The 18,360-nt window shown below is 33.9% G+C and overlaps 1 protein-coding gene across 13 annotated transcripts in view; it reads right to left on the reverse strand.

Annotated features, from left to right (window-relative positions):
• RYR3 (ryanodine receptor 3) overlaps positions 1–18,360 on the reverse strand; it is a 199,910-nt gene that overhangs the window by 8,338 nt on the left and 173,212 nt on the right. For 10 of the 13 annotated variants that reach the window (XM_015630068.2, XM_015630065.3, XM_015630067.3 and 7 more), the window contains 17 exons: positions 17,948–18,021; positions 17,686–17,703; positions 17,118–17,198; positions 16,632–16,720; positions 16,141–16,269; positions 15,701–15,805; positions 14,668–14,749; positions 13,026–14,347; positions 9,634–9,692; positions 8,452–8,620; positions 7,464–7,550; positions 6,096–6,293; positions 5,386–5,516; positions 3,158–3,200; positions 2,470–2,597; positions 1,500–1,560; positions 536–682 (listed from right to left, as the gene is read on the reverse strand). In XM_015630068.2, the coding sequence (XP_015485554.1) occupies positions 536–682; positions 1,500–1,560; positions 2,470–2,597; positions 3,158–3,200; positions 5,386–5,516; positions 6,096–6,293; positions 7,464–7,550; positions 8,452–8,620; positions 9,634–9,692; positions 13,026–14,347; positions 14,668–14,749; positions 15,701–15,805; positions 16,141–16,269; positions 16,632–16,720; positions 17,118–17,198; positions 17,686–17,703; positions 17,948–18,021 (2,923 nt within the window). The remainder of the gene's footprint in view (positions 1–535; positions 683–1,499; positions 1,561–2,469; positions 2,598–3,157; positions 3,201–5,385; positions 5,517–6,095; positions 6,294–7,463; positions 7,551–8,451; positions 8,621–9,633; positions 9,693–13,025; positions 14,348–14,667; positions 14,750–15,700; positions 15,806–16,140; positions 16,270–16,631; positions 16,721–17,117; positions 17,199–17,685; positions 17,704–17,947; positions 18,022–18,360) is intronic. The other 3 variants (XM_015630070.2, XM_015630077.3, XM_015630072.3) reach the window with 1 other exon arrangement.

Genomic DNA, 18,360 nt, shown 5'->3' on the forward strand with positions numbered 1-18,360 from the left:
GTATTCTTTGGAGATCAGATCATGATTCCCTGCAGAAATTTGAACAATTAGCTTTAGAAGTATACTTTATTAATCTGATTTTTGCATGACAAAGTGCCATAGAAGCATATTTCACAGTGCAGAATGCCCACACCTTTAAGCCCATTTTTATTAGCCAGGTATTGAAATCTCAGTGCCCAGATCATTATTACTGCTGTAGCTAAGGAGGGATTGTGTATTCTTAATATTTATCACCAATCAGCTCATCATTGAGAATATAGAAAGAGCTGGTTAGGTAATAATTCATATTCTTGTATTTTTCTAAAATGATGTGTTTTCTATTGGGTACAACACTTCTTTATCTGTCATCACTTTATGGGTATAGATTGTTACAATTTCATAGGATTTAACATGTATTAAGTGTGCTGTAGAAGATAAGATAATCCTATTATGATAAAAATTACTTGCATTCCGATATTTCCAGTACAAGAGATTTTTTTTCCCGGTACTTTTACAAAGATATTTTTTTTTTCAAAACTTTTCATGTAGCACTAACCTGTTTGCCATTGTGAGTGACTGAAGACAATATAGTTCGCAATGTCTTAAAACCCATAGCAATATCCAGCAGATGAGCAGCAAAGAAGAAGTTATTGTAGTGCCCAAGGATAGACATAGTTGTGTACCAAGCTAAGTATAAAAATGACTGCAGAGAAAGTGAAAAGTGGCAGAGGGTTAGCAGGTGCTGATGTGGATTGTTGGATACAGAACGTAGCATTTTTAAGTCACTCAAGTTGTTGTAGTAGGGCACTTTGCCTGTGTAGGGATTAAACAGCTCAAACTTCACCCATCTTCTGAAAATTACCAGTGATGGAGGGGGACATCATACTGCTTTTGCTGTTGAAAATGCTGGGACCAGCCTCACTCAAGAACCCCAAAAACAGCCATCACAAGGATGTGAAAAACCTGTATATCCTGACAGCTACTGTCACTGGCAGGAATATGGAAGGCAGGTGTTTCCCGATAGAGCAAGCAATGAATGGTGCTCTGCTGAGCTAGCATAACTAGCCTGGGTACATGTGAATTCCAGTCAATCACTTTATGTTGTGAAGGCTCAGTCCTGCTTTTTAATGGCAGGGATTTCTAGCACTCCCAGGGGTGTGTGTAGATTCTTTACCTGAGTGGGAATGCTCCCCCGGGTTACTCCTTGAGGCTAAACCAAAGAGGTTTGCCCACTGTCACTGATATGGGCAACTAACAGTAACTGTTAAGCCACCTTCTAAATCATTAATTTAATAAAGAATGTACTACAATAGCAGTTATAACCATCTATATTGTGCAGTATATAATTCTGATTAAAACATCCTTTAGTCTAATCACAAGACAGAAAAAAAATATTTTTAAATGGCTCTGTAATGCAATATTATTTGTGTATGTTTGTTTAAAATAAAAGCAGATGGTGGAAGACATACAACCATGTTTAGACTAAATCAAAGTGTATTCTTCTACACTAACATACTTACATTATCAGTAAAAACAACTCCAAGCTTCCAAATGTGGTACTTTGTATCAATGGAGCTTAGCCTAAGAAATACAAAATTTTTGAAACGCATAAATGTCAAAAGTATTGAATTCTGTATTTACAAACAGCAAACTAGTTTTGGCACTTAAGAATTTTTTGTTGAAGGTGGCAATAAAAATTAATTACTCATTTTTGGAATGATCTGGGTGCTTCATTTTTCACAGACTATTCATTAATTATGAGCACCATAAAGAGGTTTTTAAACCAACAAAACTGGTGTAAATTTCATGAAGAATGACACTACCATATTCTAGATTTAAGAAATAAAAATCTGTGCCAAAAGTAGTGAAATGTGGAACACAGATTGCTTAAATTCAATGGGTAAGTGTTCTGTCTAAGGTAAAATACTGCCAGAATAACCAAGAGAAAATGTAACTCCTTCTGCAATATTCTAAATCATTTATTAGCCATTGGATGGCATGGAAAGGGAAGTCTTTCTTGTGCATCCTACATATTGAGCAAACCAACTCTTGTAGGAGCATAAATCACTTGGGACTGGGACACTTTCAAGCTCTTATCTTGACTGACTAAGTCAGGAAAACATCTCTGAATCTGCACTAGACACCTCTTGTCTCAATAATTATTATCAATACTTTTTCTGTCCTTTGCTTTATAAACTCTGTCATAAGACCTTTTAAATGCTGCATTAATTATTGTTTAAAATGAAAGTGTGGCCAACTATACCAGTCACCATAAATTTGCTGATTTTTTTTTCTTACTTTTATAACACAACTGTGTTTTAGAACAAACAAAAAGCTATTTTATTTTACTTTCTCCCTAGGAAGACTTATCCGTTTGGATTTCCCATGTTGAGGAAAACATCACAACAGTTTCAAAATGAAATCTTTTTTTATCTTTGATGGTGAGGTTATACCAACACAAAATTTGTCAGTGAAGTTCAGAAGTCCTACCATGACACAAGAGATGCCTCTTCTGGTTTGCTCTCTTCCACTGGACTAAAATCAAGGGCACTTTTGTCCAAGCCCAGAAGTTCTGCAATGCGTTCTGCTCCGTATAAGTCTCCATACTTGTTAATAACCTAGAAAAGGAAGAAGAGAAGCTTTTGCTCACAGAAGCTGCTCAGTGACATTCACATACTTTAGACCAGTAGTTGCCAGGAATTAAAAAAGAAGTCCTTCACAATTAACACTACTAGAACAGTAAGAACTCCCAGGAAACCAGAGTAGCATAAAAAAGAAAAATAGAAGCATTAAAGGCTATTATCTGAAAGCTTATGTATAATTTTCTGTCATTTAAGCTAGCTTTTTTTTTTTTTTTTAGGGCATTGAGGGGGCTTTGTATCCTAAAGATGACAATGATTGTAAATTAGACCTGCTGGCTGATTGACAGCATGAAGTTATTTCAAGTGTCTGAGTCTAGGAAGGAAACCACAGCCTTCTGTCTTCCTCCCTCCTCCCACCTACGCCACAGCTGCCTGTTCACTGAGACATTTAACACAACAATGACTTTCATAAAACAAATTCCAGTTCCCAGTTATTTCTGTATTTATGTGTACAGCAGCATATTATACAGATATCCAAATTAACCAAATAGTAGATTATTGCTCTTAAAAACATAATATAAATATAAAAAGCTTACCTTCCGTTTCACAAATTTGTCCCAATAATTGTTAGGGAAAGACCTACATAGATGAGGCAAAAATATTTCTAGTTATTTAACTTGTTAGGGCAAAGGAAGAAAACAGTGAGAAAAAGAGAAAATACCATGTTCCTGATCATTGCAAATTTTGTTCACTCACTGCACTTCAAATCAGGAGAATGATTTCTTTTCATGTGGACAACAGCTGCTATTAATCATAATTTGCTGCAATATCATCTTCTCCCTCCATACCCCCTTTCTTTTTCCCATCCACAGATATGACTGTCTACAAAAGGACAGCAGGCTACATACTATCACCTAATAAGCTTAACAATTCCATAATAGCAGGTTAGTCACTGCAATATTCATCTCCTAAATAAATACTTTATCACCCCTAGCCATAAAAATCAAACCAGACAACGATTTTCAGAGAAAAATAAGAGACTCTTAAAGCATAAATCATTTTTAAGTTCACCAGATTAAATTTCAAATAGAGGCTGAACACTTGAGAATCAGTCAACTGTTTGCCATCAGAAAATTTAAAAATATTAAACTTGCAAAGAAAATTCAAGAAGATCATTTTCCAATATATAACAAATATTTATATATATAGCAGTATCCAGTAACTGCTCATTCTAATGATATTACTGTATATTATATCCATTTTGAGGAATGCAGGTTAGCAGGAAACACTACAAAATTGAAGATTTTTCTGTCCTTCTATCCTGGAAATAGTACAGAGTTGACAAAATATGCAGGAATGTAAAAGAAAAATAACTACTTAAACTCAAGGACAATATTGGTAAAATAAAGTCAGTGCTAGCAAGCAAGAAAAATGAGATTCGGAACAATGTTCTGCTGGGATGTGAGGTAAACTTCTCAATGACTATGCTCTGATTTTTACCTTTCTGATTTGGAATTATGAATTAAATTAATCCAGGTAAAGGCAAGTGTTTCTAGTGACTGAAATAGATAGTATATTCTAGTCAAATGTTCCATATTAATTTTTTTCTTGATTTCTCAGTCTTTTAAGCGAAGTATGTTATAGTGTAGCCAGCTTGTGTCTCTCTCTTTTACCAAAAACATCCAATAATTTGTCAGGGTACGTCGCACTTTTAATTACTTTTTTCCAGTTATAGAAAGCACATTTCAGTTTATACAGAACACTGGGTACCCTCCAGCAGTGTTAATTCTGATTCTATAGTACTTGCACTAAACCTCAAGACACAGTTAACATCAGAGGGAAGGATTAGCCTGCTTAAATTAGCCGAAATCTTTAGTTTAACTCCAGCAGACAGTGTAACATGCTGAGAACAGACTGTACAGCATGTCATTATGGATATGTTGACAATATATTTCATTTATTCATGCTTCTTTCTGCTGAAGATAAACTTACTGGGCATCTAAATGGGTTGCTATCAATAGTGAAAGAAACTGCTTGGAAAATAAGCAAGCTCTCTAGTTTCTCAATTACCTTTTGTTGTAACTTTAATAATTTGTGTTAGTCCATAGTGCTGAATAAAATTAAGAAAAATTCTTTAAACTTAGGTGTAGGGGAAAAAAGCATTTAAGATTTTCCAGGATTTTAGAAATTCTAATCATGGAGGCATAGGTGGAAGGGACCTTAAAGATCAGCTAGTTCCAACACCCCCTGCTATGGGCTGTGTTTGTCTGTGTCACTCCTACAAACTGCTGCAGCTTATTGAGACTCTTAGAATCGGTGTGCAACTACTACACTATTTGCTAATGCCTACAAATTGACAGAAATTACTGTCAGACCTACTCAAATTCTAGGAATGTTGCTTTTCACTAGATTTACTCTTCTTGTTGCATACAAATTTCTTAAACAAGGAATGGGAAAGAAAGGGAGGAGAATATCACTGTACAAGTGAAATAGAGTCACTGGAAAGGATGTGAGTTTTTAAAACTTTCTTCATAGAGACTAATATGTGAAATGTCATGGAGAGACATTGTGAGGTAAAATATATAATCCTTGCAAACACTAGAAAATGAAAAAGAGGTGGAATGTATGTGTTATCATCTTACTCATTAAGTAAAAAAATAATACAGGAATTCACATTAGACTCTACTACTGTTAACATCTAATATAAGGTGTTAAATGCCTTTCTTTTAGATTAATGAATTGGCAGGTGGACAGAAAAGGTTCTAGATCAGTGGCTTAATGGGCTATAATATTTATAAGCATATAGTAATTTAATTTTACTTACGGAGTATTTATAACGAGGCGATCCCATTGTCCTTTAATATCATCCTCAGTTGGTTGTTCAGTTATGTATAGTCCATCAAATTCCAGCTTTCTAGCTACCTCCTTTTCCCTCTTGAATACAACCAGAGGCACCTGTGAAAATGACAGTGGCCATCTCTGTCATGGCTTTTGTATTTTTGCTTCTTTATAACACTAAAAATGTAAGACCAAACATCACAGTAGAACCTCCCGCAGGCAGATCAATGCCTAGGCAGCCTCGGAGCAATGGCCAGCTTGGCAGTCAGGTCCCAATCCTCCCCCACACACCACTTTTTATTGCTGAGTGTGATGCTTCATGCCATGGAATATCACTCCGGTTGGTTGGCCCAGCTGTCCTGGCTGTGACCCCTCCCAGCATACCTGCTGAGGGATGACAGTGGGGAAAGCAACGAGAGAGCCCTCACCCTATGCAAACATTGTCCAGCAATATCCAAATGTGACTGTGTTACCTGCACTGTTTTAACCACAAATCCAAAACACACACACACTGCTAGGAAGGAAGGTAACTCCATTTCTGCTGGTCAGAATACAGGAGGAAAACACCAACCTATTGAGCAGTGAGAATTTGTCAACAGCTAGGTACAAATAGCTATTCCAGTGTTAGCAACATCAACCACCTGGGGACATAGCCAATGTTTAACAAACAGATTAGCAGTAAGACTAAGAACTGGCCTTTAAGCAGTAGTATCCAATCACACAGACAAAGGAGATGACAGTATGAATAACTGCCAGTGCTCTGAGAGCAGGTGCCATGTAGCCAGTACTTTCTTCTAAAACAAAAAACACCATGCCCTCCTCCTCTTCCTCTTCAGCAAAGGAGTTCCAGAGATTAGAGTCTTCCTCTACTTCATCAAGTGGCTCTTCTGTCACCTGAGAAAAATTTAAGCACATTGAAAATAAAATAAATTTAAAACCTTTCCCTTTACCCTAATGATACATGATATTTGCAAAGCTTGCTCAAAGGAAGATGATAGATCATTAGCTTTAAACATTCTTCATTTGCACAGCAGAAGTCTCCACATCATGTCATGTCACTGAAAAGAAAATCTGGAAAAAGCAAATACAGGCAGTTTACAAATCTCCCTAACAATGCTGTGGCAAAACTAAAACTAATGAAAACATTCAAAAACAATTTCTTGGAAGAAGAGAGGAATGACAGGGTTATGTATTATGACTGAATTAGGGGGTTTTTTTTGTAATCTACATAGTTCCTGATTACTCGAGTTTAAAGAGAAGTAAAATATTCCTGTAATTGACTTGTACACTGTTCATAACTTTTTATTTCATGACTCAGTTTAGAACTTACAAATTATATACAGTATTTCATCAGCTGACATACTGCCCTAAATTCTTCCAGTGACTTTCAAAATCTGCCCTTTAAAATAAAATCCCCAGGGGCACTTTTTTGACAGCTTTATCTGACTGTTTTGACAGCTAAAGTCCTGTTCAGTCCTGTCTGACTCCCACTGACCCTTTCCTATGTATGACAGATGGACCTGCACTGATAGACATGAACTTTTGTCTTGCTCTGCAACAGAATGGGTTGTCACCCACCAGACTCAAAGAAAAGCAGAAGAGAATGGGGAGAAAAGGATTTATACACCAGAACCTGAAACAACTCTAGATTCAGGTGAACCTCTAAGATTAGGTTTAAAGCGTGAATGTATAGCCTTCTTCATCAGTGAGCTAAACAAGAAGAACTGTAGCCTACTATAAAAAAAAGAAGTAACTGAGAATAACCAGATTAAATAAAGTCTCTTAATATCTTGAGAATAAATGAGAGAAAAATCATTCAAAAGCTTTGATATTTGAGTTATTTTAGTAGATTTCAATTTTCCCAAAACAAGATTAACAGTCCAAACAATAAAAGACTTATGTGATTAAATTAAAAAGTGCCGAGAAACTCAACAATAAAGGAGAAATTAAATAAATCTCTTTTCATTCAGCCTGAGTAAAATAAAAACAGAATAGTTACAAACATTAAATTATTGTATCATCTGGTACTAACAAAAATATTTAAAGAAAAACGCATAACCTTACCTTGTAAAACAGAAGAATAAAATTGATGGCAAATGCAACAAATAGAGCAAGAAACCTTAAGTTGTAAAAATTTCTTGCCAAGTAGTGCTGAAAGTAAAAAAAACAAAGTAATTAAAACCTGTGAGTAATATCAAAATAAGAAAAAATAGATAGCAAGATTTTTAAAACAGTAAATACATGATTGTGTTGCCTTTATACACCAGTTATAATAACCAAGGGCATTTCTCGGTAGCTTATTGCCCCTTTTCATGATAAATGGAATTAAAAGTAACGGCCTCAACATTTTAAGTCAGAGAAGACTGAAACAGAAAAAAGTGTGGGAAGATATGTTAGAATACTGGAAAAAAATGATTTGAAAGTTTTCAGAGAATTCAACCATTTCATGGTTTTAAGAACAAAAAAAAATAAAAAGCAAAGATTCTAGAAATTAGATTATGGAAAATAGGGAGCTCCTAAAAAGGAGCTCAGGAAGCTAATCTCTCCAGTTAGAAATTACACACACAAACACTTGATTATATAACTCTATGAAGTATTATAAAATCACAGGAGATTGACTACAGCCAATCATCTGAACACTCATGCCAAATTTCCCTTATGATTACATTTCTCCCTTAAAAAAAATTCTATTCTATTCTATNCTATTCTATTCTATTCTATTCTATTCTATTCTATTCTATTCTATTCTATTCTATTTTATTCTATTCCATTCTATTCCATTCTATTCCATTCTATTCCATTCCATTCCATTCCATTCCATTCCATTCCATTCCATTCCATTCCATTCCATTCCATTCCATTCTATTCTATTCTATTCTATTCTATTCTATTCTATTCTATTCTATTCTATTCTATTCTATTCTATTCTGTTCTATTCTGTTCTATTCTATTCTATTCCATTCCATTCCATTCCATTCCATTCCATTCCATTCCATTCCATTCCATTCCATTCTCTATAATTCAATGACTAAAGAATTCAAGACAAACTTACAAGCATCTTTATTTGATAAATTTCCAAAGCCTTGAAGAAGTTAGCCATAACAGCCTCTGGTTTCTCAATTTTTTGTCCATGCCTTCTCTTCTTTTTCTTCATTTTTCCCTCTTCTTGCTGCTCAGATTGTACTTCCTTTGCTTTATCTTGTTTCTCACCATCTTCCATGCTAGAAGAAAAGTTAACTAAACAAAAATATCTAGCCAAATGTAAATGCATTAATTTTGAATGAATTTGAATTCATAAAGTTTACCTTTGAAATTCAGTTTTTATACTATATGTAGCAAAAGAGGAATTTAGTCACTAACAAAAAAGAAAAGGAAAAAAAGCTGCATTTCCATATGTGTAACATAATGTTGAGGCATCAATATGATGGTCCTAAAGTATTGACCCTGATGGCACACTTAAAAAATTCACTTTGGCAGATAACAGGAGAAAGATAAATTACTCTGAAGTAAATATTTTAAACATAAAACAAATTGGAAAAAAAAAAGAGAAAGAAAATTTTGTATACCTTTTGAATCTGTAAAAATTCCTGGGACACATTTTGTCTGTCTACAAATATTTTAATCTGTTACTACAATGTGGCTGCAGGTCCAGGCAGAGAGGATGCTCCTTAATAGTAGGATACTGCTAAAGCACATGAAGTATTTTAAGTGCTGTTTAGGCAGTTACATATAGGATGACCAGACAAAGGAATGTATCTGCTGCCTCACAACTCAAGAACTGATAATACAGCTATAAGTAAAAATGATTGGGTTACTTAAATCTTGGGTTTTAATGATCCAATATTGTTGCATGAAAATTGTAGTGAGCAGTAGGGAAAGCAGAAAGCAGTAATGATAAATTGCAGAGGTCTTTGAAGACTGGTGCCCATTTTTAAGGGAAATTATGCATATTTTTATGTGAATTTGCAAAAAGACAATGGCCACAGGTCTATATATGCATAATTGTCAAGGGTCACAAAAATCAGATTGCCATTTTGTTGCTTAGTGAAATGTCATCTTATATATTCGCAAAATACTTAGTATGCACCCCTTAGTGTATTTTCAAAATAGCAATGAGACAAAGTGTACATAAAGCTCTTTGAATCCTGAGCATTTCTTGCATTATACCTGGCCAAATTATTTAGCATTAGGAACTACCAAAGAGTTAAGCAGGAATCTTGTAAAATTAACTTACTCAGCTTTCTCAGCTTCTGTTTTCCTTTGTGTTCCAGCTTCTTTTGCAATTTCAGATATCTGCAAAAATTATTTTAACCATCAAAATTGATCCATTCAAATAAAATTCTGGTAACTTTAGTTACCATCTTCTAAGAAACAAATAAAATTATTAATAATATTTTTATAACACTTTGCTCTTTTAAAGTGTTTGATTTTTAAAGATAGGGACCTCAGGCTATATTTTAACAGTAAAAAAGGCAGAAATTTTTCTGATAGTCTTTTTCAGTATAGTATTATCAATACTCTAATTAGTCCAGTTGACTGAACAACTGAATTATACACAGTGATCAGGCAAATTATGTGACCAGCTGAGAATGAAGGTAGCTACATCCAAATCATGTCCTGATACTAAAGTCTCCCACAAAAACTCAGTAGAGTTACTGATTGAAAGAAGAAACAATATATTAATGTTATCATCAAAAATCTGAAAAATATCTAGATATCAAGATATTACAATTACTTGGCCATGATGAAGTAATGCAACTGAAAACAGACAAAATACTTTAAACAACTTCAACTTACACAATGTTTTCTTCAAGATATTTATCTTTGCTGGGCTGATGGTTCATTAAACCTTTACTGGCACACCACACAACCCTCTTTAGTGTGTGTTTACAGCTTTCCCTTGAGATAAGGAAAAACCAATACACAATTTTACAGTTGGCTAACTGCAGCAAAGAACCTGGGGCCTGGATATCAAACACCTTTAGGCTTGATGTTACAAGATCAAAGTCAACTCATTTCAAATGCAGTTTGAATATCTAAGCTTCAGTTGAAGTCCAAGAAGAACAGGCCCTGATGTCCTAGACTCACAAAGAAATCTAAAGTGCTTAAAATTTGTTTCCATTCCCTAAAAACCTCTTAACTCTTAATCCTCTTCTGCATTCTCTTGAAGTTCTTAGACAGAAGACATCTAGTGGTCCTGCATTTCTGGTTAATACCTATATACAGTTATCTAAAGTTTCTGCCACCACTCATCTAGATGCCTTTTTCTCATAAGTACATAGGAAAAGGATATAGGAAAGAATTTATAAAGTTGATCTTGCCTTGTGTATCTCACACATTATCTGTGGAACCTCGCCCAGAAAATGATGCAGGTTTAACTCTTTCACAGTCTCTCCTAGGATCACAAGCTGGTGGAGGGTAATTGAGAGACCATATTGATGGTGCCTGGTTCTTCTGTGGGGTAGGGTGCTAGAAGAATGAATAAATCCCTATCCATCTTATCCATATATGCTCTCTCAATTTTCTTTTTTCCAGACTGAAGAGCCTTAACTTAATTCCGTACACAAGATTTGTTCCATATCAGGTTTTAACAGCTCATTGATCTTCACTGAATCTTTTCCAGTTTTATCACACTCTTTTTGAAATGAGGAAGCCTGGTCTTTAAGACACAGGTAAATTAAGGTTCATGGAGCATAATAATATGGGAGTTTTCTCTCTTCCTTTCTCAACAATTCAAAATTTCAGTTTGCTTGACTGACATTATCATTGAACAGATCTTGTTGTACAACTCAATTATATTCCCAAGATTTCATACTCGAACAGTAGCAATGAGATGGAAATGAAGCGTTTTACAGGTAAAATTATAACTTTTCCTCCTGTATTCATCAATTCACTGATTTTTATCTGCTATTTTAAGGCAACTTCAGAGTTAGCTCTTGATTTTATTGCTACCACTAATTAGATTGATCAGCAAACTGTTATGTCACTACTACTTTTCTTTTCTGATTTGTGAACCCACACAACTCTCAGCACAAATTCCTTTAGAACCTTACAGTAAAAGCGAAGTCCTAAAAGGCTTCATCATATATGATTCTATAGGTTACTTTGCAGTTTCCCTGGCTATATATAAATGTCACTGACCTTATCAGTACACTTTTCCAGTATATAGACCTGATTTTCTATTTCTACCCATTTGTGTGAGTTTTATCATTGCAGATGCCTAAGAAATACGCAGTGATGTCCTGAAGGAATTTTTTGATTCGTACACTGCTGTTTCTGCCTTGAGCTCCACTTGTTCTTTTATCCAGTCCTCTAACTAGATTATGTGAGGCATTTATATACACAGTGTCAAATGAACAGCAATTCATGTAATACAGAATTAGTGCAAACTTTGCTTTGTTAAGTTTTACTAGATAACATATTAAAGGTAAAAGCTGGATAGGTTACATAACTGACTTCACATTAGAGACTCAAACTATCTGCAAAAATTACGGAGCATTTTCATTAATAGTATCAAACACATTTGTGAGAATTGAATAAATCAAAGTAAAGCGAAGAATAAATCAAAGTGTTTATTTGGACTTGAATAAAAATATTTACTTTAACTATTGAAGAAAATTCTAAAGTGTTTACTTATATCTCCCAAGATTCTTGCATTAAAATAGTTATTTTTAAATACCACACTGTATTTATGCTAAATGAGACAGAATTTTAGTATACTATAATCTTTAAGTCCACACATAAAAATTATTTAATAAACAAACAAGAAAAACAAATGCAAAAAATTTAGTTCAGTTTAGGCAAGAACCAAAATATGGAGAAAAACATAAAAATTAAGAGAAAATAATGCACTAAGAACTTGCACAGTTTAGATTTATCTTGAAAATATCTGGAAAGAGTATCCTAAGGAGGTGAGTTAATGATGAAAGAAAAGATATTTTTGAATAATAATAAGAAAATTAGACCTGAGGAGTAAAGTGAAACATAATGCCTTCCAAATATGATAAATACATTTTGGTTTTGACATTTAGTTCCACCTACATTTTATACAGAAAAATATTCTCTTCAGTCTAGCTGAGTGGAACAAAATAAATTGTTTATAAACTGGAAAAAGAGTAAAGAATAATTACATAATAAAAATTAAACTAACAATAAATTCAGGCAAATGTATTTCAAATAATTGGAAATAAAGGATACTGTATTACATGCAAAGCATATAGAAAAAAATATTAATGATAAGGCATTATTATGGAGATAATATGTTGCAAAACTACTTGAGGTATACTGTGAAAATATAGGGTGTGCAGAATAAACAAGACCATAGATCATTTAAAACAAAAACTATGACTAGAAATTCACTTGCAGTTTCTGTTTTAAATAAAGTCCAAATGAACAATAACAATTTACTGCACTGAAATCTAAATACTGGGCTGAATTTTTCTATGACAAAATTTCCTGTTGGCTTTTGAATGTGTAGAGATTATCAAGTAGGTTCTTACTGATAACATATATTAATCAGTTAAATATAAAATTATCTGTTATTAGCATTCAGTAGTTTATTAGTAGTTATTGTAATTATCATTATTAATATCATCTTAAAAGAAATTGAAAATCTCTTCAATTTACCTGTAATCTTTTTTTCTTATGAACTGTGTTTTCCAATGGTGTCTGGATCTCAGTACCAAGGATTTCTGAAATATCTCCAAGTCCAGCATCATGGCCATGTTTTGATCCTTCTTTCTTTGTAGGAATGCCAAAAATGTCTGCAATTATGTCAGCTTCTCCCTTTTCACTTTTCACAAATTCCCCAAGTTCAGCTCTTATGCCATGCTCAACACCTTCAGCTTTTTCTGCTTCCATAACATCATCGTGGATTCCAAACTGTGTTGGATCAGGCATATCCCCTAATATTTTTGTAACTTTTATGTTTTTGGCTCCTTCAACCAGGCCACCCCCAAATACAGTGCTCCAAAGAATCTGGAATACTCCCCACACTATAGAAAAGAACATTTGGAATGTCCCTACAAATAATATCCAGAAAAAGGAGAAAAACACTTTCACCATCTCTTTTACTGTCATCTTTTTAACTTTCCTGTATTGTTTCCTAAGGTTCTTCACAGTGACCATTTTAAAAAAGTTGGCAATATTCTTCTTCACTGCAACACAGGCCACTGCAAAAGCTGAAGCAGGTTCCAGGGACTTTGCTTCTTCCTCATCATCTCCAATATCCACTACATAAGCAGGCTCTGCCTCTTCCTCCTCCTCGGGCCTCTCAGATGAATCTGTTTCAGAGATCTGGGATGCTAACTGCATTTCAAAAATTGTGTCCTCACAAAAATTCACAAAAAGTTCCATTTTTTCTTGCTCTCCACCTTCATTTACAACATCAAATATGAACTGTCTTTTAGATTCCTTCACCTGTGGCTTCTCCCACTGCATTCTACTGGATTCACTGATTTCAAAGTAAACTCTTTCTATTTTCTTGGCCCCACCCATTATTTCAATACGCCCGAGGTATGGTTCAAAGTAATTAAGAACACTTTCTGCAGGCTCAAGTAAGCTCTGAAGGCGTGGATCATTAGGCATGTGCTCTGAAAGGTTTGTTAGCAATACTACTACATTAAATCCAATGTCTTTGGCTGGTTCATGGAATCTTTCCACAAAGTCAACATAATTAAACATGTCGTTTTCATCAGCTTCTGTACAGGACAGCAGGAATTCAATCTCTGACTGTATGTATTGTTTTTGAGCCTCCATTGATTTCTGAAATTCTTTCTTGGAAATGATTCCTTTACCATCTGGATCGTACTCTTTGAAAGCATCTGAATTGGTCAGATCTTTTAACTTCAGGAACATGTCAAAGAACTTCAAAATCATTTCAACATTGCTAGATGATTCTACAAGCGTGTCCACCATTTGTTTTCCAATAGTTCCATTTACAACGTTACCTAAGTAGTGTGTTATAACAGAAAGTTATTTGACAGCTACATTTTAAATAATGACATTTCATATTTGTGCTGAAAACAGAACAAAAATGTTCTTAAATATTAGCCTTTTTTTCTTACAACATGCTTCTCTCTAGCAGTCCTCTATTTCATGACTATGTATATTCCAGAATAATTCTTAAATAATTATGAAGAATGTATTTTCCCCACAAAATTACATAATAGCAATTAAAAAGCAGTTTAGAAAGATGAACAAAATAATTGTGCTTTACACTAGGAAGGTGAGATAATCATATTTGACCATAAAGAAAAGCAGGTCCAACCTTCAAGCAGTGACAGAAGCATGACTACCATATCCTTTAGTAGGTCTAGAAGCTCCTTAAGCAATTCAATCTGAGCAGAGTCCTATAAAAAAAAAAAAAAAGGACTGTAGGATTGTTTTTAATTTGTATTTATATAGAAAATTAAATAAATTTATAGAAAAATGGTATTAAAGATGATCAGCTAAATTTCATTCACATTATTCAGCAACATTTGATTGTCATTTTATTATGATTGCTATCATAAGTTTAATACAACATGCAACTTACTACAGAGGTATTAACACTATAAAGTTAACCTAAAGCATTAAGGAGTACCAAAGTGCAGGTAAGAGACAGCAGGAACAAAAAAATTTGGTTGCTACACAGATATGAAAGTATCTGTCTCAGAAAGAATCCATCCTTTTTCACATCACTGGCAATATTTAATAGCAGAATGCATTACCACTCAAAGAGGACTGGAACTGTTTGGTTTCATTACAGAACATGATAAGTCTAATGTAAATTTGTGTTTGAAATTAAGGCCCTAAATACCATTCTCAAAATTCTGATATATTTCTATAGGGTGGGAAGAAATCTTGTAAGTCAGAGGATAGCAGACACACTGAATAAGAAAGGAAATTACTGTTGCATTCAGTGCAGAGCTTGGCTGCATGGATACATTAAGCAGAAGTCACAGAAGAACACAGAATCCTGGCACTGTGGAGTGGGACTACACTGTGCTCAGTACAGTGACATGAACACTGCCTGTGCCACCATGCTCAGTGTCTTTAATTAATTAACTGGATAAGTTGACCAAATGTCACACTCCCTCCCTGTTTGGATGTTTCTCATCTTTTCTCTTGGCCTGCTTGTCTTCAGCACGGGAGACATGCTTTTAATGGTGCTTCTGCTCTGACAGATCCTCCGGTTTTGGCAACAGGGAGGAAGGGGAAAAACTGCCACCATCATTATCAGAAAGGTATAATTGAGCTGTAAATGTCAAGTTTGGTTTTAGTAAAGGTGAATGCACAGTGACAATTAACGTTGAAAATACCTGTGAAAGTTTCATTTGCATATTGGCAAACACATGAAGAAAGCCAACAACTGCATCCCACAGCCTGCTATGAGCCAGACTCTGTTGATTACCTATGCAAGGGCCCTTAAAAAAATAAGAAAACAAATCTTTTATTTATGTCAAATAAACCAAAACAAATAAATCAAAAAGTTTCAGGCAGCCATGAAGCTACATGAGAAGGTTTTCCAAGACCTCTGGCTATCTAGTGCATAAATACCAAATTGTATCCTGTTAAATACATTGCTGTTTGTGTGTTTTAGTTTTCACTTTACACTGGTCCAGTGATTCCATGTAACTTTATCAAAATTAAAAAAAAAAAAAAAAAGTGCAAAGCATTTAGAAATTTTTGAAAGAATATGATCATGCTGTGTGAGCATAGAACTTCTCTGTTAGTACCTTGAGAAATACATTCTGTTTACCTGGATATATTCTGTAAGAGAATTGAATATTTGTTTGGTGACAGCCAAAGCCTTAGAAAAGTTACGTTGTCCTGATTCATCAATTACATCCTTTCCTGAATAGTACCAGTAGAAGTCACTGATGGATTCCTAAGAAAAAAAGCAGTGTTACATTTTCTAGTTTTGAATTCTCTATGCAGTATTTACTGCCTGCAGTTGTATCACAAAAACTTGAATGAGTAATTCAAATTAAATTTAGCATATATGGAATATTTCTCATTTTTCACTCTCTTCAGTAGTGAGCAATGAAATCCATTATCAAACATCTAATTTCACACAGAATTCTGAAATGTCATCTGTTTTCAAAGGAAAAAAAGAAATAAATAAAAATTCTTAATTTTAGGTATCCTTTTAGAGAGAATTTTTAAGTTTGATTCCAATAAAATGTGAATCCAAGGAAGTGAAGGAAAGGCAAATATGTTTTACTTCATTTTTGTTTGTTTTTTACTCACCTGAAGACGCAAGAGATAGTCAACAGTACTAATGATAATATTCACTGTTGTGGTGTTGCCCATCTGAGTACGTAAGTAATTTTGAAAATCTGAAATAAGAAGTGATTTATGCTTGGTTAGTATGTAAAGGGGAAAAAATACAACATTATTTTTCTATTTTTATGGGGAATGCCTTCTTTTTAATGTCTTGTTGGATACAGATGCTTCTGTGGTAGAAATTGAACTTTAGATCTAAATGTAAATATATAACTGAAGAATTGTTATCTAGGTAACTTAGAACAGGTTCTACTAGCAATATACTAAACACCAAATCTAAATTAAGACTTAAAAAATCAAATTGAACTCTGCAATTCAAATTGTTGTCATGCAAGTTTCTCCTCAGAAAACTTAATGCATTAGAGGAAAACATCAGTACTGGTTCTATTGCACTCTGTTTAGGAACAGATTCACCACTCATTTTCTACAAAATTAATTAAGTTCTCTTACCATTGTTATGCCCTTCACAGAGAAGTTGCAAAAATCTAAATAGATCTCGAGTAAATTCATCATGCTGCAAGACTTTTTCACCTTTAAAATATATAAATACAATGATTATGTGACAATTGTTATGATTGATTATGCAGAACATATAATCTTACAGTAACCTTTTAAACTGGAATTTTAATAAAAGAACCAGTATTTGAAAGCGTTAAAGCAATTTAAAAGAAACAGACTGATAATAATGAAAAGAAAAACTGAGACAGAAAAAGCAGAGCCAAAGTATTTAGCACTCCAATGCATCCATGGTTAAAAAAACAACACTAATTTGAAAAAAAAAGGCAACGGGATATATATCTAATAAGTAAATTGTTAGTCATAACTAAAATCATGCCTTAAATATGAGTGACACTTCTGTAGTAAGCATCAAACTCTGTATTTAAGCTAAACACACAACCTGCTGCAGACCATAAAGCTAAACCTAAAGATATCTGAGAAGATGCAATGAGAGATTTCTCTGTGTATTTGCAACACACTTTTGCAACAATAGTATCAAAAACTGTAAACCCAAACATACCACGCTCACGAACGATGACTGTGGATCAAAGAAAAATAACAAGAATACAAGATAAGAATATTGGAAGTTACAATATTTTTCTTATAAGTTATTGTTAAAGATATTGTAAAAAAAAAGAGCATATTCAGAACCCAGAGCCTAGAATTACTTATAACAAATTTAACAATAGAAACCTCAAGCCACAGTAAATAACAGTTCTAGTTTAAGAAGGAAGCACAAATAATGTTTGAAGCACTGCTGGAATCAATTTCATTCTACTTACGAGTTCCTTCTTCAGTAACCATTCCCAGGCCTTCTGCTTTATTCTGTCTCTCAAAGGCATTCAAGTCAAGAACACTTAAATTTAAAGAAAAAGAAAAACAACACAAACATGAAAAATGACTATAGTAACCAATGGAAAATAATTATCTTCTACATAATTTTTAGAGGCCTTCAACAACTGTTCTTGACCCACTACAACATGCATTGCCTCATATTTTATTTAATATTCGTATTAAGTTAATGAGCTTTGGATGAAACTAAGGGTCCGGTGTCCAACTCTGAAAAGAAATGAGTCTCAGGTCAAGTCTCACTACTTACCTAACTTCACTCCTGATAATGTAATTCATGGTTTCATGTACAAATGAGAAGTGGAAAAGGAGCCTGAAATACTACTTTTTATGTTTAAATAAAGAA

The sequence above is a fragment of the Parus major genome, chromosome 5, assembly GCF_001522545.3.
Source record: "Parus major isolate Abel chromosome 5, Parus_major1.1, whole genome shotgun sequence".
NCBI classification, from domain to species: domain Eukaryota; kingdom Metazoa; phylum Chordata; class Aves; order Passeriformes; family Paridae; genus Parus; species Parus major.